Source organism: Notothenia rossii (genome assembly GCF_949606895.1).
Source record: "Notothenia rossii genome assembly, chromosome: 4".
Taxonomy (NCBI): Eukaryota; Metazoa; Chordata; class Actinopteri; order Perciformes; family Nototheniidae; genus Notothenia; species Notothenia rossii.
Window position 1 is genome coordinate 86,825,207 of NC_136902.1, and position 23,828 is coordinate 86,849,034.

The following is a 23,828-nucleotide window of genomic DNA, read 5'->3' on the forward strand; positions in this document are numbered from 1 at the left end:
ATGCCTTTGTATGGGTGTGTGTGTGTGTGTGTGTGTGTGTGTGTGTGTGTGTGTGTGTGTGTGTGTGTGTGTGTGTGTGTGTGTGTGTGTGTGTGTGTGGAAATCTGTGTTTCAATTACAATTTAAAAACTACAATATGAATAGACAAACATTAAAATCACCTAGTGGCAGTTAACAGTGTCAGTAAGTCAATGTAAACAACATAATTATCATCTGTACTTGTTTAAACATTAATTACATAGTAAGATAAAGGGATCTCACTGAGGTTGTTCATTGTCTGAGATAAACAAGTACTTATCAGAAACCAAAAGTATGATTATAAAATACATGTCATTTTAGCGATAAAGAAATGTTTTCTCGTTGCTTCCTTAATAAATCCAGAAGGGTACGTTTAAAGGTTAGCTATCTTAACTTTAAAAAGCAAACACTTTTATAAATATTAATATAAAATAAAATATGGGATAAAATCCCCCCCAAAAAATATATGTGTTTTAATACACCTGATTTTAAGTGCATGTAGTTTTCAATGAATATGTGCTTTATTTCAATTGAATAATTTCCATATACAAAAGGATTTTAGAATTGTTAAACAAAAGAGGTGTGTCCTACTGAGCCAGTCCAAACAGAAAGTGGCTTTGGGTGACATGACATGGAAGCTATAGAAAATAAATGACGCTTTTCAAATAAAAAAACTGAACCACTTAGTACTTTGAGCAACGTATCAGGAAAACAACAATTAAAACACAGCACACAAACACAAATGATTTAGTTGTACCTGTATGATGGAGTTTAGGTCCCAAATGTTTGATCATTAGTTTATCACATTGTTAAAACATGTATTCACTGATATAGTTTGAGATAAGGATTGAAGTAGATTACTGTTGTGAGTAGTGCTGTGTACCTGGACTCACATTCAGGTTCAGGTCCGGACTTATAAGTCCGGACTTGTGTCAAGTTGTGTGAGTAACTAAAGTGAACTTATTTTTAGCTAATTATCAATTGAAAATAAACTCATAATCAACTCAAATTCAAACTTGTCAGGTGTATTGTGCCCCCTTCCAACTTGTGTCTACACCATGTCTTTTGTAGAAGTCTACATGTGTTACTAACTACACAACACAACTACATACATAGTGATGTACATACAAGACTCAATATGCAAGAGTACAAGTCTATGTGTTCTTGTTCAAGAACAACAGCATATTGACATTGTCTGGGTGAAGTGTTGCTCTTTCGGCAGACACTATATCACCATACATACAAAGGAGTTAGCTTAGCTACACTACCATATATGGCAACCAGCATCCCACGCTGTCAGTGTCCACTATGTCTAAGCCAGCTTCCCTTGACGTCACACAGATCTCGCGAGCAGTTGCGATATTTTGCGAGACTTCGTGAGTTCTTTAATGGCCGCCATATCAGAAGCCAAAACAATGTTTTTCGTCTTTTCTCAGCGCAAATTTCTCGATCTATGGAAGGTTTTAGATGGTTTAGAACAAAAAGGAGAATATACGTAAGTACCGGTTCCCGACGTTCCGGTTTTAACCGGACTTGAACCGAAACTTTTTACAAGTCCAGTACCGGTTCGGCGTACCGGTACTAGTTGTGAGAAGGAGCAGGCTCTACGGAAGCTCAGAGACAAAGAAAGAGAAAGACTTACAGTGATGGCAGACGTTTCTCTAACACAGCGAAACAATATGTAGGTTGAGCGACAGAGACATAGACTTATTTACAAGGTTAAAGAACAAATTAAATAACTGAAAGGTTCAACAAAGTACAATCTACAGTATAAACACATTTAATGGCCAATGTGCATTTTCATTAACTCTAAAGGCCTAGGATTTTTACCCCCCAAAAATGTTTATTATAACCATTACAATGCATTGGTGTGAAGGAAATCTTATTATTTTATGTTTTAATGAAACAATTACAAAAAATATAATGTGGATTATCGAATATTATAAAATGTTTATTAAAATCACCTCATGGCAGGTCCGTGAAAATAGGTCAATGTCAACAAAATAATGATCATCCACTTGTTCAAACATTAATGACAGTGAGATAAAGTGACCTCAATGAGGCTGTTCATTCGGTGATATGATAAAAGACTTACCAGAAACCAAATTGAGAAGACTATAAAATATATTTTCTCCCTTTGCTTCCTCAATAAATCCAGCATAGTTACAAAGTCTGACTTTTAAAGAAAATTAAGAAGACTATAAAATATATTTTCTCCCTTTGCTTCCTCAATAAATCCAGCATAGTTACAAAGTCTGACTTTTAAAGAACAACACAACGTTATAAAACATCTACAGGCAGGAAGTAGCAGAATGATGTGCGCTTTATCAGATGTTTAACACAACATTATTTGTTCAAACTGATATTAACCACTCTCTCCCAAAACAAAACACAAGTGCTGAGTCAGAAAGTCAAAATATGACAAACTGCAAAGCTTCTCAGCTGAAAATGGATCAGAGTGACTGTGTTCACAGAGCCTGAGATCTCACCAACATCTGAGACAACTATTGGTGATTATTGTATCTCTCAGAAACAGATTAGACACATCTTTCTGGTTTTCTACTAACAGTATGAATTTTTTATGATCAACTTTGTGTGTTTACAAATAGTATTGCATTGATATGTCTACAATATTTAAATGTAAGAGAACATGAAAAAACATGTAATATTTATAAATGGCTGTTACTGTGAAGCTTGTCAGTCAGCTTTCATTGACAGGAGAAAAACAATGAGACTTTAATTTGCTGCTACTGATACAGTCCTTTTGGTTGTTGTGCAGCATCGTCAATAAAAAAGCAAAGCTGTAATACAAAAAGAAATAGATCATATAGCGGAAGAAAATGAGTTTCCCTTTCACATGGTGAAAAGCAGATGACCACTGAAAGTGCAATGGTGATTTTCATTGTCATGCATTTGATTGTTTTGCCGCAAACGCAAAAACACAACATCTCCGACCTCTAGAAGCAGTGTGGCACCATTAGAAGATGACCCAGCACCTGACGGCTGATGTTCATATGCAGCACAAACGTTCTCTCCATTCTTGATCAACACAGCACCTGAACCATGTGAAGGATGACCGAGATCATATACGTAGAACTCAAAGTGGTAGGCAACTCTCACCGGTGCAATGAAAACACCTGTGGGACATTTCTTGTCAGTGAAGGTAACTTGAGATTTGTATTGATCATGTATTTGAATTCAGCAAAGCCTAAAACCTGCTACTATTTTTAAATTGTATACGTTTGAGTACCTGTGTTTGGGTTGTAGACATTCCCAATGTTTGAGAAGACGTTTCTGAAGACCAGATTAGTGTGAGTGTTAAATGGTCCGATAGTTCCTGAGCCTGAAGCCAACAGAGAGGCTGAGAAAGCCACCTGTTTGACTGAGAGATTTGATTTACCTACTGTGAATTCAAGTTTTTAAATGTGCACATATTTGTGAATAAGCCTGTTCAAAACTTAATTAAATAATTTAGATCTATGTTTTACCTTCTCCGTCTCTCTTCAGAGCCCCCACCTGGTTTTCTGTGACAGTTGACCTGGCTTTCACAGTGATCAGCTCTGCTGCTTGTTCTGTGAACAAAGTGACATCATTACATATCTGACAGAAATAGAGTTTGATAGTTTCAAGTATTTCATCATCACTGTCTTCATCAGATTAGCTTTGACCATGGAACATTTTCTTTAATACATATAATATATTATTAGATATTTTTGATAAATATTTATTCTAATATATTCTGTCTGCTAAAAGAGGGTTTTTTCTTTGCTTAAGATAAAATATTAATAATTTTCAGAACAAATTGTCAGAGCCATGATGTTCTCCACAATACCTTGAAGTTGTTGCTTCAGCTTGTCCACCTCAGTCTTCTGTGACTCCAGGTTTGCAAGTTTAGCTGCTTGTGCTTGAACAAAATATAAAACAGTACGTCACATGCATGAATTTGATATTGTATTATTTGTCATTGCTCAACATTATAGGGCTACATCTTGACACATTACCTTGAAGCTCTTGTCTTAGCCTCTCCACCTCAGTCTTCTGTAACTCCAGTTCTTTCAGCTTTGTGGTTTGAGCTTGAATTTATTGAAAGATAAAAAAAATGTGTTCCGGCAATACTTTTTAAAGTTTTTTTTTTTGCCATTTTAACAGCATGACTCTAGATTTGAAAATGTGCAATATTCAGTTGCTACAGACATTGTGATTTTACTGCCGCCAAAAACACATTCAGTTAAGTTGCTTGTTGAGGTGCTGATTAGCCAACCCAGTCTCACAAAAAAAGTGTAATAACTACGTTGGTCCACAACTTGGGACGTAGTATTTCTACAAAAACGTCTCTGAAATTGTAAGATCCCTACTTTTTTTTTCACCATTCATTTCCAATGGCTGCCGTCTATGTCACGTGATCTTCAAATTTCTCCCTGCAGAAAAAAAAACATGGCCGACCTTCGTTTTATTCTCGGTGGAAAATGCCTATTTTAAGGTTAGTTAAAATGCGTAAATGCGTTTTGATGTCCTTTGATGCGAGAAATATGAGTTGTTATTTCATATTATGTGTGCAGTGGATGTACATGATCTTTAGTTTGCTAGTTATTACGAAGATTACTTCAGGAAATTGTGTCCATACAACGTTTTCATTGTTACCAAGGTGGTTGCTAGGGACGCTGCTATCGATATTATTTCTGTTATGTTGTGTAACTGTTTAATGGTGTTATCTTTATTGCTACCCCCTTCCCCGTTAATTTATAGTGTTGGTCAACAGCGCAACGTATTAGTTTAACAAAATCCGCATCTAAAATGATGGCATAGATACGTTATTTTCCCCTGTGCAATTCTCCAACCCACTCTCACATCTCACATCTCACATCACATCGTCATGTGAGGAAGGGCAGGAGCTGGTGGAACCCCTGGCGGGTCAGGCGTAGACGAGACCCTGGACGGAACCTGGGCTGGTGTCAGAGGGACCCACGACGGAGCAAGGGCTGGTGTCGATGGGATCTCTAGCTGAGATGACAAAAATTGAGAACAAAAAGAAAGCGCTCACGTAGTGAGGAACAAAACTTGACAGAGCACAAAGAGAGCATAGGCCTAACCATAGCAAGAGACAAGACGAACTGACACTGAACACTGGGAGACAGGGGAATTTAAACACATGACAACAAGACACGGGTGAAAACAATCTGGGGCGGGGCTGGTAATGATGAGCACAGGAGAAACACAAGGGGTACAGGTGAACACAATTAGACACACCAGGGAAACTAACGACAGGGAGGAAAACACAGGGAGAAGGACCAGACAATATACAAGGACGAAAAAACATGACAGGGAGAACAGAGCAGCAAAAACCCATTACCAGACACACCAAACTAAAACCGTGACATGACATAAGAATCGTGACAACTGATGTTTTTTAGTGGATGAGTAATGCAGATATCACTGTGTAATCCTTTGACAGTGAGGGAATATATATCCGGTTTTATTATGAAAACTTTGAGACCGGAAAAACTGTTTTCACCCACGCTAACTTTACATGGAAGCTGCATACACGTTCTCCTGGCGAGACCTCAAATCATCTTCGTAATATCTATCAAACTATAGATCCTACACATCGACTGGACGTGGATTATAAGAGTACAATATACACTTCTCGCCAGAAATCGAATCAAAAAGCATTTTACTGGCCAAACTATTCCAAAATTTAGGATTTTCCAGAGAGGGTTATTTGTGAATAAACGTCCCTCCGGAGCGTTTGCAATGAACGGGCCGGGAGCATGTTGTTTCTTACACGACCACTAGAGGTGCTCTAGTGGTCGTGTAAGAAACAACATACACTTTTAAACGTGTCTCTGGGTTGTAATAAGGGCATGAACAATCAACCTATATGGTCGTTTTTTGTAGGAGGACAGGCTGGGTTGGACTGTAAGTGTAAGTGTAAGTGTGAGCCTTACACTTACACTGTAAGGATTAGTAACATGTATAGTGTTTATGTGATGACATTTGGAGATGTTTAAACGCAATGAGTATGCTAACGCAAGCCATAGCCTGTATATGGTTGTTGCACAGCTAGCGTTAGCTATATTTACCTTGTTTACACTTAGCGGTCCTATGTGTTAATCTGTGTATGTTACCCTTGCATGTATGAAATCAATAAGTGCCTTGTAACTTATTTTTTTATAGTTTCACTCCGTTTGAATGTCAGTCGACTGCAAATAAGTCAATAAAGGAGCACGGCTGCTCATTCCCTGCTCTCAACAGAGTTTGGCTTGTTGCTTAATCTATGTTCGCACTGAGACAGTACAACACATAGAGAGAACAGTACACCTAGTGTTTAAGTACATACAAGAAGGTCAAACAGTATGATCACAAATACATAAACTCAGTTAAAAATCTGTTTTTATAAACTCCAGGCTGCATGTGTTCTCAGCCTTGGAGGAACTTGACATGTTTTGGTACATGTGTCTGAGCCTCTCTTTAGTGGTTAAATAAAACAGATATTTCAACGTGTGCCTACTTTGTTCATGTACTGTTGAGGTTAATTTCAGTAGGTTTGTGCTATAATGTATTTACAAAGTGTGAAGAGGAGGCAACTTTACAATAGGGAACCTGTTCAGGTCAATTAGAGTCAAACTACTAGCGTATTGGTTATGAACAAGAGTTCACTTTAAAATAGGGAACATATTCTTAGATATAAATACACTTATAGTTTCATGTCTTTTAGTTTTTACATAAGAATAGATCACATTTGTTAAGTGTTATTATGCGAGAATTACTATTCTTGTCGTTCTACTGCCTTATTAAGCCAATATTGAGCATATTAAGACCAAAACTCGTGTACAACAACTTCCTTACAACAAATAAGCACCAATTAGAGGGTTATTGAGGAAAAACTCTCAACTAATGGCTTATTACTTATAGAATATGGTCATGTAGAATAAGGCATTAATAAGTGTTTTATAATGACTACTAAAGAGCCAATATACTGCTAATATGCATGTTAATGAACCACTAGTTGATGGTTAATTTGTGTACCTTAATATAAAGTGTTACCCCCTCAAAGTAATACATTAGCACAATACTCTCTCTTCTGCATGTCCCTTCCTCTCCCTTTCTCCTTGTTGTCTTGATATTTTTGTTTCTTTTTATATATATGTTTATGTATTTATTCCATCCATCCATCCATCTTCTCCCGCTTATCCATGGTCCGGTCGCGGAGGTAGCAGTTCCAGCAGAGAGCCCCAAACTTTCTTTTCCCTGGCCACATCAACCAGCTCTGACTGGGGGATCCCAAGGCGCTCCCAGGCCAGCAAAGAGATATAATCCCTCCATCTGGTTCTAGGTCTACCCCTTGGTCTCTTCCCAGCTGGACGTGCCTGGAACACCTCCCTAGGGAGGCGCCCAGGTGGCATCCTAATTAGGTGCCCGAACCACCTCAACTGGCTCCTTTCGACCCTTATCCCTAAGGGAGACACCAGCCACCCTGCGGAGAAAACCCATCTCGGCCGCTTGTACCCGCGATCTCGTTCTTTCGGTCATGACCCATCCTTCATGACCATAGGTGAGGGTAGGAACGAAAATGGCGCGGTAGACAGAGAGCTTTGCCTTCTGGCTCAGCTCCCTTTTCGTCACAACGGTGCGGTAAAGCGACTGCAGTACCGCTCCCGCTGCTCCGATTCTCCGACCCATCTCACGCTCCATTGTTCCCTCACTCGAGAACAAGACCCCAAGATACTTGAACTCCTTCACTTGGGGTAAGGACTCATTCCCTACTTGGAGTGGACATTCCATCGGTTTCCTGCTGAGAACCATGGCCTCAGATTTGGAGGTGCTGATCCTCATCCCAGCCGCTTCACACTCGGTTGCGAACCGATCCAGTGAGTGCTGAAGGTCGCAGACCGATGAAGCCATCAGAACCACACCATCTGCAAAAAGCAGTGGTGCAATCCTTAGTCCACCGAACTGCAGACCCCCTCCCCCACGACTGCGCCTCGAAATCCGACCCATGTATATTACAAACAGGATTGGTGACAAAGCGCAGCCCTGGCGGAGGCCAACCCTCACCGGAAATGGGTCCGACTTACTGCCGAGGACCCAGCTCTCGCTTTGGGAGTACAGAGATTGGATGGCCCTGAGTAGAGACCCCCTCACCCCATACTCCCGCAGCACCTCCCACAGTGACTCCCTGGGAACCCGGTCATACACCTTCTCCAAGTCTACAAAACACATGTAGACTGGATAAGCGTACTACAAGGCCCCCTCCAGGATCCTTGCGAGAGTAAAAAGCTGATCCGTCGTTCCACGACCAGGACGGAATCCGCATTGTTCCTCCTCAATCTGAGGTTCGACAATCGGCCTGACCCTCCTTCCGAGTACCTTAGAGTAAACTTTCCTGGGGAGGCTGAGTAGTGTGATGCCTCTGTAATTGGCACACACCCTCTGATCCCCCTTTTTGAAAAGGGGAACCACCACCCGGTCTGCCACTCCTTCGGTACTGTTTCCGACTTCCACGCAACGTTGATGAGACGTGTCAACCATGACAGTCCCTCAACACCCAGAGCCTTCAACATTTCTGGGCGGATCTCATCCACCCCCGGGGCTTTGCCACTGTGAAGTTGTTTGACGACCTCAGTGACCTCCCCCCGGGAGATTGGTGTCAATCCCCCGTCATAATCCAGCTCTGCCTCTAACATAGAGGGCGGAGTTGTCGGGTTCAGGAGTTCCTCAAAGTGCTCCTTCCAACGCCCTAACACTCCATCAGTTGAGGTCAACAACGTCCCATCCTTACTGTACACAGCTTGGATGGTTCCCTGCTTCCCCCTCCTGAGGTGTCGGACAGTTTTCCAGAACCACTTTGGTGCCACCCGAAAGTCTTTTTCCATGTCTTCTCCGAACTTCTCCCACACCCGCTGCTTTGCCTCGGCCACGGCTGAGGCTGCTGCCCTTCGGGCCTGTCGGTACCTTGCAACTGCCTCGGGAGTCCCCCGGGATAACAAATCCCTGAAGGCCTCCTTCTTCAGTCGGACGGCTTCCCTGACCACCGGTGTCCACCAGGAGGTTCGAGGGTTACCGCCCCTTGAGGCACCTAGGACCTTGAGACCACAGCTCCCCGCCGCGGCTTCGGCAATAGAGGCTTTGAACACCGACCACTCTGGTTCAATGTCCCCAACCTCCACAGGAATGCCCGAAAAGCTCCGCCGGAGGTGTGAGTTGAAGGCCTCCTGAACTTGGGCCTCCTCCAGACGTTCCCAGTTGACCCTTACTCAGTGGCGTTTTCTCCTGGAGGTCAAGGGAAGCCAGGCTTCCCCTGTTTTTTCAGATTGTAATTATAATTTTAATAAATAAATAAAAACACTTCGTTTAGTTTCGGAAATTCTTTGTTGTGTGTTGCTGCCGGCCCGTCTCTCCCCCATTCTCATTGAGTATTTTACAAAGAGTGAAACAGCGCCCCTCTAGGTGTTATGGTGAAACAGTAGATTGCACTCTCTGTTGCGAGAGGAGGCCAGCCGAAATTTGCTTCCCTTGGTGAAAAACAATGGAGGGATTGACCAATCAGATGAGGCTCACGTCATGCCCCTGCCAACCTGTGATTGGTCAGGGCCATGCCAAGGGAAGCCAGAGGCGGCTGGCTTCCCTTGCCTCACAATCCAATCAAATCGCATCAACTTAGTGGTGCAGTGACGCGTCCCAAAAAGTGGAAGTAAACTGCGCTCGGTTTCCCTCGACATAAAAGCAATGGGATTTCTCCATAGGATTTTGGAAAATAACTCGAAAAAAGGTCAGTGGAAAACGAACCTGTTAGGTAAATGCACGTTTTGTTCAGTCGGATAATATCCACATGTCTACCCTACTTTTATAATTTTCGAATCATAAATCTAATCGATAGAAGATAGATAGCGTCACTGCACCACTCTTACCGCCGTTAGAAAGTAGCAAGCAACTGAAGCAAGTGCAATTATGGAGGGTGGAGATTTGGAGTATTTAATCAAAAATAATTGTACTAAACTTCCGCTGCAGCAGCAACAACAAATACAATCTGATGACAGGCCAATGCCCAAACTGGAGCTGTGTACAGCGAGGAACAAACGAGCGAACAGGACCTAAAACGTTAAAGGTCTCCTGATTTAGTTTGTGAATGAATGCTTATTAGAGTTTGGGCTGGAGAGTGCGTGCGGACCTGTCGGTCAGATAACAGGCGTGTGTAAGTCCTGCATCTGTATGATACAAATGTGTGTAAAATGATACCGGGCGCTGTAATCACTCATCTGGTTCCATTATTACATTGACCACCACACCCCCCCACCCCCCCCCCCAAAAGAAAGGACGTATTATTGGCTTCCCCTAATTTTTTCCCCACGCCACGCTACTGCCCTTACTACACGTTTGGGCTTACCAGGTCTATCCAGAGGCTTCCCCCGCCACTCGACCCAACTCACCACCAGATGGTGATCTATTGACAACTCCGCCCCTCTCTTTACCCGAGTGTCCAAAACATACGGCCTCAGGTCCGATGATACGATAATGAAATCGATCATGGACCTTCTGCCTAGGGTGCTCTGGTACCACGTACACTTATGAGCATCCTTATGTTCGAACATTGTGTTTGTTATGGCCAATCCATGACTAGCACAGAAGTCCAGTAACAAACCACCACTCCGGTTCAGATCAGGGGGGCCGTTCCTCCCAATCACTCCCCTCCAAGTGTCTCCATCATTGCCCACATGTGCGTTGAAGTCTCCCAGCAAGATTAAAGAGTCCCCTTCAGGAGCCCCTTACGGGACTCTTTCCAGGGTCTCCAAGAAGGCCGTATACTCCGAACTGCTGTTGGGTGCATAAGCACACACAAACATTCAGAGTTTTCCCCCCCATAACCCGCAGGCGTAGGGAGGCAACCCTCTCGTCCACTGGGGTAGACTCTAACAACGAAGCACCCAACCGGGGACTTGGGAGTATCCCCACACCCGCCCGGTGCCTCACACCTTGAGCAACTCCGGAGAAGAATAGAGTCCAACCCATATCCAGAAGTAAGGTTCCAGAGCCGACGCTGTGCGTAGAGGTGAGCCCAACCAGATCCAACTGGTAACGCTCCACCTCCCGCACAAGCTCCGGCTCCTTCCCCCCCAGAGAGGTGACGTTCCACGTCCCCAAAGCCAGCTTCTGTCGCCCGGGTCTGGTCCGTCTTGACCCTCTTCCTTTACTGCCACCCTTCTGGCAGCGCACCCGTTGGTGGTGGCGTCTTTATCAATTGATTTTGTTGGTGGTAAATACTTTTTTTGTTTTGTAAATATGTTTGTATGCATTGTGAGAAATGATAGAAAGTAGTTTTTTTAAAAGAGGAAGGAATGCATTGTGTGCTGTTTTGTTTTTGTATTATTACTGTGTTTATTAAATAAAATGGTAACATATATAAATATATATCTATATTTATATGTGAACATTGGGGTTTCTGTTGTTCCATAAAAATAATAATATGTATTTAGATATATTTAAGACACTTCTATTTATTATTGTTCTATTATTTATTATTATTTCGAAAAATAACATGTTCTTTTATTTTCAAACCATCATTGTGAAGAAAATTCCTGAAGGAGTATTGCAGTGATTTGTTTGTGCTTTTATTCAAATGTATGAGAACAGGAAAACAATGTATTTAACTTTGTTTAGATGCCTGCTGCCTTGAAACCTCGTCGTTCATGTTTCATGTACAGGACAAACTCTGTCAATGAGGCTTTAATTTGCTGGTGCTGATTCAGTTCTTGTGTATGTTGAGATGCTTAAAACAGATAGAGCGAAGCTATATGTAAGATGGATTTGAAGCAACAAACGTAATTCCCCCTCTCACATTAAGAGCACTAAAAAACAAACAAAAAGATCTGACAGGAAAAGTAAAGTTGTTTTGATGAATGCTGAGCTCTAACCTACATGTAGGTAGATTCTCCTTGTCATCTTCATCGAGGCAAAAAAAAAAGGATTTATCTTGAGTATTTCTCGAAATTCATGAAAAAAACACAAAATTCTCATGAATTATTGCACCTCCTTTATTGTATGTTGAAAATCTGGTACAAGTTTTCTGTTCCTGTTTATCACTGTGTATTTCATGCAAATCCCTCAACAAAACTGAACAAAAAATGCACCCATATGTTTGATTAAAAAGTGTATTGTACAGTGTTGTTATCAGCTTTCATATAAAGGAAAAACTAACTGCACTTTTTTCAACAAGTACTGACACAACAAAAAAAACGGGTCTTTGTTCACATGGTGAAAAGTAGATGACCACTAAAGGTGCTATGATGATTTTCATCGTCATATATCTTGGAGTTTTGCCACAAACGCAAAAACACAACATCTCCGACCTCTAGAAGCAGCGTGGCACCATTAGAAGATTTTGCCGAACCTGAAGGCTGATGTTGATATGCAATACAAACTCTCTCTCCGTTCTTGAACAACACAGCACCTGAAGGATGTGAAGGATCACCGTGACCATGTACGTAGAACTCAAAGTGGTAGGCTCCTCTCACCGGTGCAATGAAAAAACCTGTGGGACATTTTTTTGTCAGTGAAGGTAACTATCGATTTGTTTGCTGTTCATGTATTGTATTCAGCATAGCCGAAAACCTAAAACCAATTTTAAATGATTGAGTTTGAGTACCTGTGTTTGGGTTGTAGGCATTCCCAATGTTTGAGAAGACGTATGTGAAGACCAGATTAGTCTCAGTGTTAAATGGTCCGATAGTTGTTGAGTCTGAAGCCGACAGAGAGGCTGAGAAAGCCACCTGTTTGACTGAGAGAGAGAGAGAAAGAGAGAGAGACTCTACTTCATGTGTCTTTCTTTTGTTTCTTTGTTTCTTTTTACATTTCATACTTGCGGTTTTCGTAATAATATATTGTTGTAAAATGTTTAATGAATGCATTAAAAAAAAAATGTTATTTCCCTACTGTGAATTCATGCTTGAAAAATACGTGCATTACAAATTCAACCTATTGTTTAGATGTTTTACCTTCTCCGTCTCTCTTCAGAGCCTCCACCTGGTTTTCTGTGACATTTGACCTGGCTTTCACAGTGATCAGCTCTGCTGCTTGTACTGTGAACAAAGTGACATCATTACATATCTGACAGAAATAGAGTTTTATAGTTTCAAGTATTTCATCATCACTGTCTTCATCAGATTAGCTTTGACCATGGAAGATTTTCTTTAATACATATAATATATTATTAGATATTTTTGATAAATATTTATTCTAATATATTCTGTCTGCTAAAACAGGGTTTTTTCTTTGCTTAAGATAAAATATAAATAACTTTCAGAACAAATTGTCAGAGCCATGATGTTCTCCACAATACCTTGAAGTTGTTGCTTCAGCTTGTCCACCTCAGTCTTCTGTGACTTCAGGTTTGCAAGTTTAGCTGCTTGTGCTTGAACAAAATATAAAACAGTACGTCACATGCATGAATTTGATATTGTATTATTTGTCATTGCTCAACATTATCAGGGCTACATCTTGACACATTACCTTGAAGCTCTTGTCTTAGCCTCTCCACCTCAGTCTTCTGTAACTCCAGTTCTTTCAGCTTTGTGATTTGAGCTTGAATTTATTGAACGATAAAAAAAATGTGTTCCGGCAATACTTTGTGTTTTACAGTTAGTTGTTAAGTTCTTATTTTAGTCATGGTAACAGCATGACTCTAGATTTGAAAATGTGCAATATTCAGTTGCTACAGACATTGTGATTTTACTGCCGCCAAAAACACATTCAGTTAAGTTGCTTGTTGAGGTGCTGATTAGCCAACCCAGTCTCACAAAAAAAGTGTAATAACTACGTTGGTCCACAACTTGGGACGTAGTATTTCTACAAAAACGTCTCTGAAATGGTAAGATCCCTACTTTTTTTTTCACCATTCATTTCCAATGGCTGGCGTCTATGTCACGTGATCTTCAAATTTCTCCCTGCAGAAAATAAAACATGGCCGACCTTCGTTTTATTCTCGGTGGAAAATGTCTATTTTAAGGTTAGTTAAAATGCGTAAATGCGTTTTAATGTCATTTGATGCGAGAAATATGAGTTGTTATTTCATATTATGTGTGCAGTGGATGTACATGATCTTTAGTTTGCTAGTTATTACGAAGATTACTTCAGGAAATTGTGTCCATACAACGTTTTCATTGTTACCAAGGTGGTTGCTAGGGACGCTGCTATCGATATTATTTCTGTTATGTTGTGTAACTGTTTAATGGTGTTATCTTTATTGCTACCCCCTTCCCCGTCAATTTATAGTGTTGGTCAACAGCGCAACATATTAGTTTAACAAAATCTGCATCTAAAATGATGGCATAGATACGTTATTTTCCCCTGGGTAATTCTCCAACCCAGTCTCACATCTCACATCACATCGTCATGTGAGGACGGGCAGGAGCTGGTGGAACCCCTGGCGGGTCAGGCGTAGACGAGACCCTGGACGGATCCTGGGCTGGTGTCAGAGGGACCCACGACGGAGCAAGGGCTGGTGTCGATGGGATCTCTAGCTGAGATGACAAAAATTGAGAACAAAATGAAAGCGCTCACGTAGTGAGGAACACAACTTTACAGAGCACAAAGAGAGCATAGACCTGACCATAGCAAGAGACAAGACAAACTGACACTGAACACTGGGAGACAGGGGAATTTAAACACATGACAACAAGACACAGGTGAAAACAATCAAGGGCGGGGCTGGTGATGATGAGCACAGGAGACACACAAGGGGTACAGGCGAACACAATTAGACACACCAGGGAAACTAACAACAGGGAGGAAAACACAGGGAGAAGGACCAGACAATATACAAGGACGAAAAAACATGACAGGGAGAACAGAGCAGCAAAAACCCATTACCAGACACACCAAACTAAAACCGTGACATGACATAAGAATCGTCACAACTGATGTTTTTTAGTGGATGAGTAATGCAGATATCACTGTGTAATCATTTCACAGTGAGGGAATATATATCCGGTTTTATTATGAAAACTTTGAGACCTGAAAAACTGTTTTCACCCACGCTAACTTTACATGGAAGCTGCATACACGTTCTCCTGGCGAGACCTCAAATCATCTTCGTAATATCTATCAAACTATAGATCCTACACATCGACTGGACGTGGATTATAAGAGTACAATAAACACTTCTCGCCAGAAATCGAATCAAAAAGCATTTTACTGGCCAAACTACTCCACAATTTAGGATTTTCCAGAGAGGGTTATTTGTGAATAAACGTCCCTCCGGAGCGTTTGCAATGAACGGGCCGGGAGCATGTTGTTTCTTACACGACCACTAGAGGTGCTCTAGTGGTCGTGTAAGAAACAACATACACTTTTAAACGTGTCTCTGGGTCGTAATAAGGGCATGAACAATCAACCTATATGGTCGTTTTTTGTAGGAGGACAGGCTGGGTTGGACTGTAAGTGTAAGTGTAAGTGTGAGCCTTACACTTACACTGTAAGGATTAGTAACATGTATAGTGTTTATGTGATGACATTTGGAGATGTTTAAACGCAATGAGTATGCTAACGCAAGCCATAGCCTGTATATGGTTGTTGCACAGCTAGCGTTAGCTATATTTACCTTGTTTACACTTAGCGGTCCTATGTGTTAATCTGTGTATGTTACCCTTGCATGTATGAAATCAATAAGTGCCTTGTAACTTATTTTTTTATAGTTTCACTCCGTTTGAATGTCAGTCGACTGCAAATAAGTCAATAAAGGAGCACGGCTGCTCATTCCCTGCTCTCAACAGAGTTTGGCTTGTTGCTTAATCTATGTTCACACTGAGACAGTACAACACATAGAGAGAACAGTACACCTAGTGTTTAAGTACATACAAGAAGGTCAAACAGTATGATCACAAATACATAAACTCAGTTAAAAATCTGTTTTTATAAACTCCAGGCTGCATGTGTTCTCAGCCTTGGAGGAACTTGACATGTTTTGGTACATGTGTCTGAGCCTCTCTTTAGTGGTTAAATAAAACAGATATTTCAACGTGTGCCTACTTTGTTCATGTACTGTTGAGGTTAATTTCAGTAGGTTTGTGCTATAATGTATTTACAAAGTGTGAAGAGGAGGCAACTTTACAATAGGGAACCTGTTCAGGTCAATTAGAGTCAAACTACTAGCGTATTGGTTATGAACAAGAGTTCACTTTAAAATAGGGAACATATTCTTAGATATAAATACACTTATAGTTTCATGTCTTTTTACATAAGAATAGATCACATTTGTTAAGTGTTATTATGCGAGAATTACTATTCTTATCGTACTACTGCCTTATTAGGCCCATATTGAGCATATTAAGACCAACACTCGTGTACAACAACTTTCTTACAACAAATAAGCACCAATTAGAGGGTTATTGAGGAAAAACTCTCAACTAATGGCTTATTACTTGTAGAATATGGTCATGTAGAATAAGGCATTAATAAGTGTTTTATAATGACTACTAAAGAGCCAATATACTGCTAATATGCATGTTAATGAACCACTAGTTGATGGTTAATTTGTGTACCTTCATATAAAGTGTTACCCCCTCACAGTATACATTAGGACAATACTCTCTCTTCTGCATGTCCCTTCCTCTCCCTTTCTCCTTGTTGTCTTGATATTTTTGTTTCTTTTTATATATATGTTTATGTATTTATTGTCTTTATCAATTGATTTTGTTGGTGGTAAATACTTTTTTTGTTTTGTAAATATGTTTGTCTGCATTGTGAGAAATGATAGAAAGTAGTTTTTTTAAAAGAGGAAGGAACGCATTGTGTGCTGTTTTGTTTTTGTATTATTACTGTGTTTATTAAATAAAATGGTAACACATTCATTATTATATATAACTATTTATATGTGAACATTGGGGTTTCTGTTGTTCCATAAAAACAATAATATGTATTTAGATTGCTTAAGACACTTCTATTTATTATTGTTTTATTATTTATTATTATTTCGAAAAATAACATGTTCTTTTACTTTCAAACCATCATTGTGAAGAAAATTCCTGAAGGAGTATTGCAGTGATTTGTTTGTGCTTTTATTCAAATGTATGAGAACAGGAAAACAATGTATTTAACTTTGTTTAGATGCCTGCTGCCTTGAAACCTCGTCGTTCATGTTTCATGTACAGGACAAACTCTGTCAAAGAGGCTTTAATTTGCTGGTGCTGATTCAGTTCTTGTGTATGTTGAGATGCTTAAAACAGATAGAGCGAAGCTATATGTAAGATGGATTTGAAGCAACAAACGTAATTCCCCCTCTCACATTAAGAGCACTAAAAAACAAACAAAAAGATCTGACAGGAAAAGTAAAGTTGTTTTGATGAATGCTGAGCTCTAACCTATATGTAGGTAGATTCTCCTTGTCATCTTCATCGGGGCAAAAAAAAAAGGATTTATCGAAATTCATGAAAAAAACACAAAATTCTCATGAATTATTGCACCTCCTTTATTGTATATTGAAAATCTGGTACAAGTTTTCCGTTCCTGTTTATCACTGTGTATTTCATAGAAAATCCCTCAACAAAACTGAACAAAAAATGCACCCATATGTTTGATTAAAAAGTGTATTGTACAGTGTTGTTATCAGCTTTCATATAAAGGAAAAACTAACTGCACTTTTTTCAACAAGTACTGACACAACAAAAAAAACGGGTCTTTGTTCACATGGTGAAAAGTAGATGACCACTAAAGGTGCTATGATGATTTAAATTGTCATGTATCCTGGAGTTTTGCCACAAACGCAAAACCACAACATCTCCGACCTCTAGAAGCAGCGTGGCACCATTAGAAGATTTTGCCGAACCTGAAGGCTGATGTTCATATGCAATACAAATTCTCTCTCCGTTCTTGAACAACACAGCACCTGAAGGATGTGAAGGATCACCGTGACCATGTACGTAGAACTCAAAGTGGTAGGCTCCTCTCACCGGTGCAATGAAAAAACCTGTGGGACATTTTTTTGTCAGTGAAGGTAACTTGAGATTTGTTTGCTGATCATGTATTGTATTCAGCATAGCCGAAAACCTAAAACTAATTTTAAATGATTGAGTTTGAGTACCTGTGTTTGGGTTGTAGGCATTCCCAATGTTTGAGAAGACGTATGTGAAGACCAGATTAGTCTCAGTGTTAAATGGTCCGATAGTTGTTGAGTCTGAAGCCGACAGAGAGGCTGAGAAAGCCACCTGTTTGACTGAGAGAGAGAGAGAAAGAGAGAGAGACTCTACTTCATGTGTCTTTCTTTTGTTTCTTTGTTTCTTTTTACATTTCATACTTGCGGTTTTCGTAATAATATATTGTTGTAAAATGTTTAATGAACGCATTTAAAAAAAAAAGTTATTTCCCTACTGTGAATTCATGCTTTAAAAATACGTACATATATTACAAATTCAACCTATTGTTTAGATGTTTTACCTTCTCCGTCTCTCTTCAGAGCCTCCACCTGGTTTTCTGTGACAGTTGACCTGGCTTTCACAGTGATCAGCTCTGCTGCTTGTTCTGTGAACAAAGTGACATCATTACATATTTGTGTCTGACAGAAATAGAGTTTGATAGTTTCAAGTATTTCATCATCACTGTCTTCATCAGATTAGCTTTGACCATGGAACATTTTCTTTAATACATATAATATATTATTAGATATTTTTGATAAATATTTATTCTAATATATTCTGTCTGCTAAAACAGGGTTTTTTCTTTGCTTAAGATAAAATATAAATAATTGTTTCATCATCACTGTCTTCATCAAGTGTAGAAATGTACCATGCCTATGGCACATTTATGTTTAAAAAATACATACCTTTGTCTGCTCAAACAGGGTTTTCTCCTTGCTTAAGATACACTATCATAAATAATTGTCACTATAAATTGTCAGAGCCACGATCTTGTCCACACATTACCTTGAAGTTGTTGCTTTAGCTTGTCCCCCTCAGTCTTCTGCTTCTCCAGTTCAGTCTTCTGCTTCTCCAGTTCAGTCTTCTGCTTCTCCCCCTCGATCTTCTGCTTCTCCCCCTCGATGTTCTGCTTCTCCAGTTCAGTCTTCTGCTTCTCCAGTTCAGTCTTCTGTAACTCCAGCTTAGCGGTTTGTGCTTTATTAAATAATAAAATAAATGTATAGCTATTTATTGAACAATAAAAAAAAGAAAATTCCTGCACTACTTTCGTTTATTTCACAGCTAATTAGAATACTCGATTCTGATTGGTCAATTTTGAAATTGCAGAGGTTGTTAATACAAGATAACACACAGCTGCTTAGCAACAAATAATGACCGCTGCAAAGGAGAATCAAGGGAGATAAGGAAAGAGCTTTAAAGACGGAGCGTTGGACGTCAGAGAAATCGAGAGAAGATGGCAGACAGGAAGTACACACTAACAGGAACACGTTATGGGCTGCTCTGGCATTGTTTAAGGACTTGTTAGTGGACAATAAAATGTGAACGTACTCGCACAGTAACAGTTAACCCCGATTAGTGCTGCCATTCATCTTAAGTTCAGACACTCCCCAGTTCCAGCCGTTGGTACGCAGTGGAACGGAGCATTTTTTATAAGCATTATGATTGTTTAGTTAATATTTAAGCCATGTTAAGAGTATGACTCTGGATAAGCAAATGTGGGTTATTCAGTTGCTACAGACATTGTGATTTTACTGCAGAGGTCGCGTTAACCGAACATTCTTAGTCTGTGACGGATTCTTTTTTGAAATGACGGAAAAATCTGAAAGCAGTCCTTCATTTTGACAGATTAGAACAAACTCGGAACAGCGCCAAAGTTTCCCCGCAGCGAGGCTTCGGTGTTATGCCGTGTTATAAATGCCCGCCAAAAAGGAATGTTTCCAAACCTAAATGTGCCGTAAAAATAATTGAAATATTGAGTTTTGGATTCACGCTGCCCAGTTCACGAGCGTGCTCCCCCCCTTCCCCCCTCTCTTCAGAGTTGTGTAAAGGCTGACGGGTAATAATGGATTTTGACCGAAATGTTACGATCCTGTCCGTCACAATGACGGGCAGTGAAAAAGTGTAGCGCAACCTCCACCAGAAAGACATTTTGAGTGACAAACTGGGTTTCATTGGGCATGTTGGACACATCAAGTCGACATTGTAGTAAGTCCAATAGCTTGGTTTATAACTCAACTACAGATGCTCCCAACAGCCTCAGCTGTATGTTACTGGGGTGCTGATTAGCATATGATAGCAGCATGCTAACATGCCAAACTAGTCTTTTGATAACCTCCTTCCTTTAGAAGTGAATTGTGTGACATATAAGACAATCCATGGGATTGTCGGAGATGTTCTCTGCAACATCAGATTATTGTTGTTTTAAAATAAAAAGGTGAACAAGCATGTATCAATAGTTTTTCAGACTGAAAGTTGTTACATCTGTTAATACATGTATTCTGCAACGTAAAATAGTATAGTGAAACAACTTTATATACAAGAACGGTTTCCATATTTCCCCACCTTGGGCTAAAATAATGTGATACATTAGCAATGTGAAGTAAATTCTGCAATGAAGACAATCTTTGATACTTTAAAGAATTTAATCTTCACTGCTTTCATTAGCAACTGAAAACTTGTTCTAGTAAATTAGTATCATTACATCATTAAAAAATGTTTTGAAAACATTTACAAATGTATTGTCTCCAATTTAACATATAACTATTCATCGTATAACTTGTTGCTGTAGCTTTAACGTGTCCATCTCAGTCTTCTGTAACTCCAGTTCTCTCAGCTTAGCTGCCTGTGCTAAAAAGAAAGGTATACAAAAAGATTCTAAGGTAAAACTCATTCTTCACAAACAACAGCTCTGTAATTTATGAATGAACAACAAATATTATATTTTAAAAAGTGGTTCCCATATGTCTTCCCTCCCCACCTTACACACTACAGTACCTTCGTTCTCTCTCTGAAGGTGCCTCGTCTCCACCCTCTGTTCAGCCAAAGAGGCGCTCATCTCTCTCAGCACAGCGTGGATGTCTTGAGGAAAGGTCTGTTGGTGCTCAGACACATTTGTTGGTTCTCCTTCCTGGGATTCAGCATGATGTGGAACAATGTCATTGTCAGACTGAAGCTGAGCCGTAGAGAGAGAGCAGATCAGCAGCAACAGAGGAAAACACATGGTCATCTCCATGCTCAAAGAGGCAGTCTGTTCAGACCTACTTTAGAGTCTCTGTGGTAATCCCAGCTTTATATAGTGTCTTCTCCTGATCAATCATTACTGAAAATATTGACCATAAACATGTGGAAAAAAAACTTTGAGCATGTTCTCAGGAAAACTACAGAAAAAACACAACACACCCCGGGCGCTGTGCTATAGCTGGTCTGCTCCTGGTAATAGGATGGGTTAAATGGACAAATGTCGATGTGTGTGCTGTGTGCTCTGCATGTGAGACCATTAAAGAGGGTTTCATCCCTCCCAATATTATTATTATATTAAATATTATTACACAAACATAAATTATCTACAATTACAGTGCCTGTATGATGGAGTTAGGCTTAAACTTAATAATCCGTTTAACAACATTCAAAAAGTATATTTAGTGTTCCTACAGCTTCTTAGAAATCAAATTCTAGGACACTTCTTGACCTCAAGGACCCAACGCAGCCTCATAAATGCACACAAATGACCTTCTGATAACATATTAGAGCATCTGGAAAACACAATTGAAAACACAGCACACAATAGTAAACAAGCTTTAACTTTTTTCTTATTGTTGAAACATAATTCTTGATTGTGTGTGTGTGTGTGTGTGTGTGTGTGTGTGTGTGTGTGTGTGTGTGTGTGTGTGTGTGTGTGTGTGTGTGTGTGTGTGTGTGTGTGTGTGTGTGTGTGTGTGTGTGTGTGTGTGTGTGTGTGTGTAGGAAATCTCTGTGTGGAGTTTCTATTAATCTGGCTACAACTTATATATTCCAATTACTTACAATTAGTATATAATAATAATAATAATAATTTCAATTTATATAGCGCCTTTCACGAAACCCAAGGACACTTTACAATGGGAAGTAACAACACAAAACAAAACGTCATAATAATCATACAGATACATAGACTGAATATATAGACTATTCTGCACAATTTTTATTATATTATATCTTATTTGATTTACTTGCACTAGTATCTGTGTTATTGTGTTGCACTGTTGGTGGAGCCTTTGAACTCATCATTTCATTGTCATAACTACACTATGTACATATGACAATAAAAACTTCGAACCTTGATCTGTTTTTGTTTAAACATTAATGACATAGTAAGATAAAGTTAACTGAGGTTGTTCATTGGCTGAGGTAAACAAATACTTACCAGAAACCAAAGGTAGATGACTATAAACTACTTTTATTTTAGCAATAAAGAAATATTTTCTTGTTTCTTCCTCAATAAATCCAGCAGGGTAAGTTTAACGGTTAGCTATCTTAACTTTAAAAACTGACGAAGTCCCAATCTGAGTTCACCCCCTGACAAAATAGGTGTGTCTTACTTGTCCAGTGTATAGTAATACAACTGATTTTGAGTCAATGTAGTTTTCAATTAAATATATGCGCATTTTAATTTAATAATTTTCGTATAATATACAAAAAGCTCTTAGGACTGTGACAAAGAGTTGTGTCCTACTGATCCAGTCCAAACTGAAAATGCTGCATTGATTTGGAGGCTTTGGGTAACATGACATTGAAGCTATAGAAAATAAATGATGCTTTTAAAAAAAGAAACTGCTTAATGCTCATAACAATATTCATATAAAACAGAAGAGTCATTCAAATCCAATAAAAAAGGTTTGTCTTATTTGTCCAGTAATAGTAGTAATACAATGCTTAATGTATTTGGTGTCATTAATTCACAACACATGAAAGCTATTGAAAATTAATAAGACTTTTAAAACAAAAAACTTGTGTAACATTTCTATAAGTTATACACAATTGAAAAACTAAAATCTTTTTAAAAAGAGGTTTGTCCTAGTTCAAAGTTTATCAAGTAAATTCTGCATTGGGCAACACTTTATATGAAGGTACACAAATTAACCATCAACTAGTTGTTCATTAACCTGCATGTTAGCAGTATATTGGCTCTTTATTAACCAGTAATGTTATGTGTTGGACAGACATCGCTTTCTGACGAACTCGACCCTTTTACTCTTCAGGTTGCATAGGGACAATTAGTAGTAGTCTACTGCCATGCTATTCAATTCACTTTCTCCTACTTCCTGTACCCGGTTTCCTGTCTAACCTTCAGTACAAATGTCACAAAAATATAAATGTGCAAATATGAAACATACAGGTCAACTGTCAATACCCCAAAACATATTCTTCGATATAAATACCTAATTTTGAGTTATTTAAACACAATTAACACTTAGTTAATAGTTTCATGTCTTGTTCCATAAGAATAGATCATATTTGTTAAGTGTTATTATGGGAGAATTACTATTCTTGTGGTACTACTGCTTTATTAGGCCCATATTGAGCAGCGCATTTAAAGACCAAAACTCATGTACAACACCTTCCTTACTTGCAATAAATAAGCACTAATTAGAGGGTTATTGAGGAAAAACTCTCAACTAATGGCTTATTACTTGTAGAATATGGTCATTTAGAATAAGGCATTAATAAGTGTTTTATAATGACTACTAAACAGCCAATATACTGCTAATATGCATGTTAATGAACAAGTTGATGGTTAATTTGTGTACCTTAATATAAAGTGTTACCTTATTTATTTTAATTAGCTTAATTATACGTGTCTTTATTTACCAGGACTTTATGTTATCCCTAATAATTTAGTCCCAAGTGAAATCACATTATGTCCTAGGA

At 39.2% G+C, this 23,828-nt stretch overlaps 1 protein-coding gene and 1 long non-coding RNA gene across 4 annotated transcripts; both read right to left on the reverse strand.

Annotated features, from left to right (window-relative positions):
• Positions 1–2,210: 2,210 nt before the first annotated feature.
• Positions 2,211–4,861, reverse strand: LOC307037128. Its single transcript, XR_013807608.1, has 5 exons — positions 4,020–4,861; positions 3,851–3,922; positions 3,507–3,590; positions 3,269–3,400; positions 2,211–3,155 (listed from the first exon to the last, which is right to left on the reverse strand). It is a non-coding gene; the product is annotated as an uncharacterized lncRNA (long non-coding RNA).
• Positions 4,862–12,031: 7,170 nt separating this feature from the next.
• On the reverse strand, positions 12,032–21,232 carry LOC307038259 (uncharacterized protein). Of its 3 annotated transcripts, XM_079679638.1 has the most exons (7): positions 20,916–21,232; positions 20,697–20,768; positions 18,927–19,115; positions 18,442–18,525; positions 13,008–13,091; positions 12,659–12,790; positions 12,032–12,544 (listed from the first exon to the last, which is right to left on the reverse strand). In XM_079679638.1, exons 1-7 carry the CDS (start codon positions 21,151–21,153, stop codon positions 12,261–12,263), a joined length of 1,083 nt encoding a protein of 360 aa, XP_079535764.1. In that variant the 5' UTR covers positions 21,154–21,232; the 3' UTR covers positions 12,032–12,260. The 3 variants fall into 3 exon arrangements, with proteins under 3 accessions (XP_079535764.1, XP_079535765.1, XP_079535766.1); XM_079679639.1 differs by lacking the exon at positions 20,697–20,768 and having other exon boundaries at positions 20,916–21,208; XM_079679640.1 differs by lacking the exons at positions 12,032–12,544; positions 12,659–12,790; positions 13,008–13,091 and adding exons at positions 17,461–17,974; positions 18,089–18,220 and having other exon boundaries at positions 20,916–21,207.
• Between the last annotated feature and the right edge of the window lie 2,596 nt (positions 21,233–23,828).

What these genes read in the sequence shown, in the direction of transcription:
- LOC307038259 (XM_079679638.1), bottom strand. Translation starts at nt 21,153, where the DNA reads ATGGAGATGACCATGTGTTTTCCTCTGTTGCTGCTGATCTGCTCTCTC. An exon ending in CCTTCAGAGAGAGAACGAAG is followed by an intron (nt 20,769 to 20,915) that starts GTACTGTAGTGT and finishes CTTTCTTTTTAG; the next exon opens with CACAGGCAGCTAAGCTGAGA. An exon ending in GTTAAAGCTACAGCAACAAG is followed by an intron (nt 19,116 to 20,696) that starts TTATACGATGAA and finishes TATTTAATAAAG; the next exon opens with CACAAACCGCTAAGCTGGAG.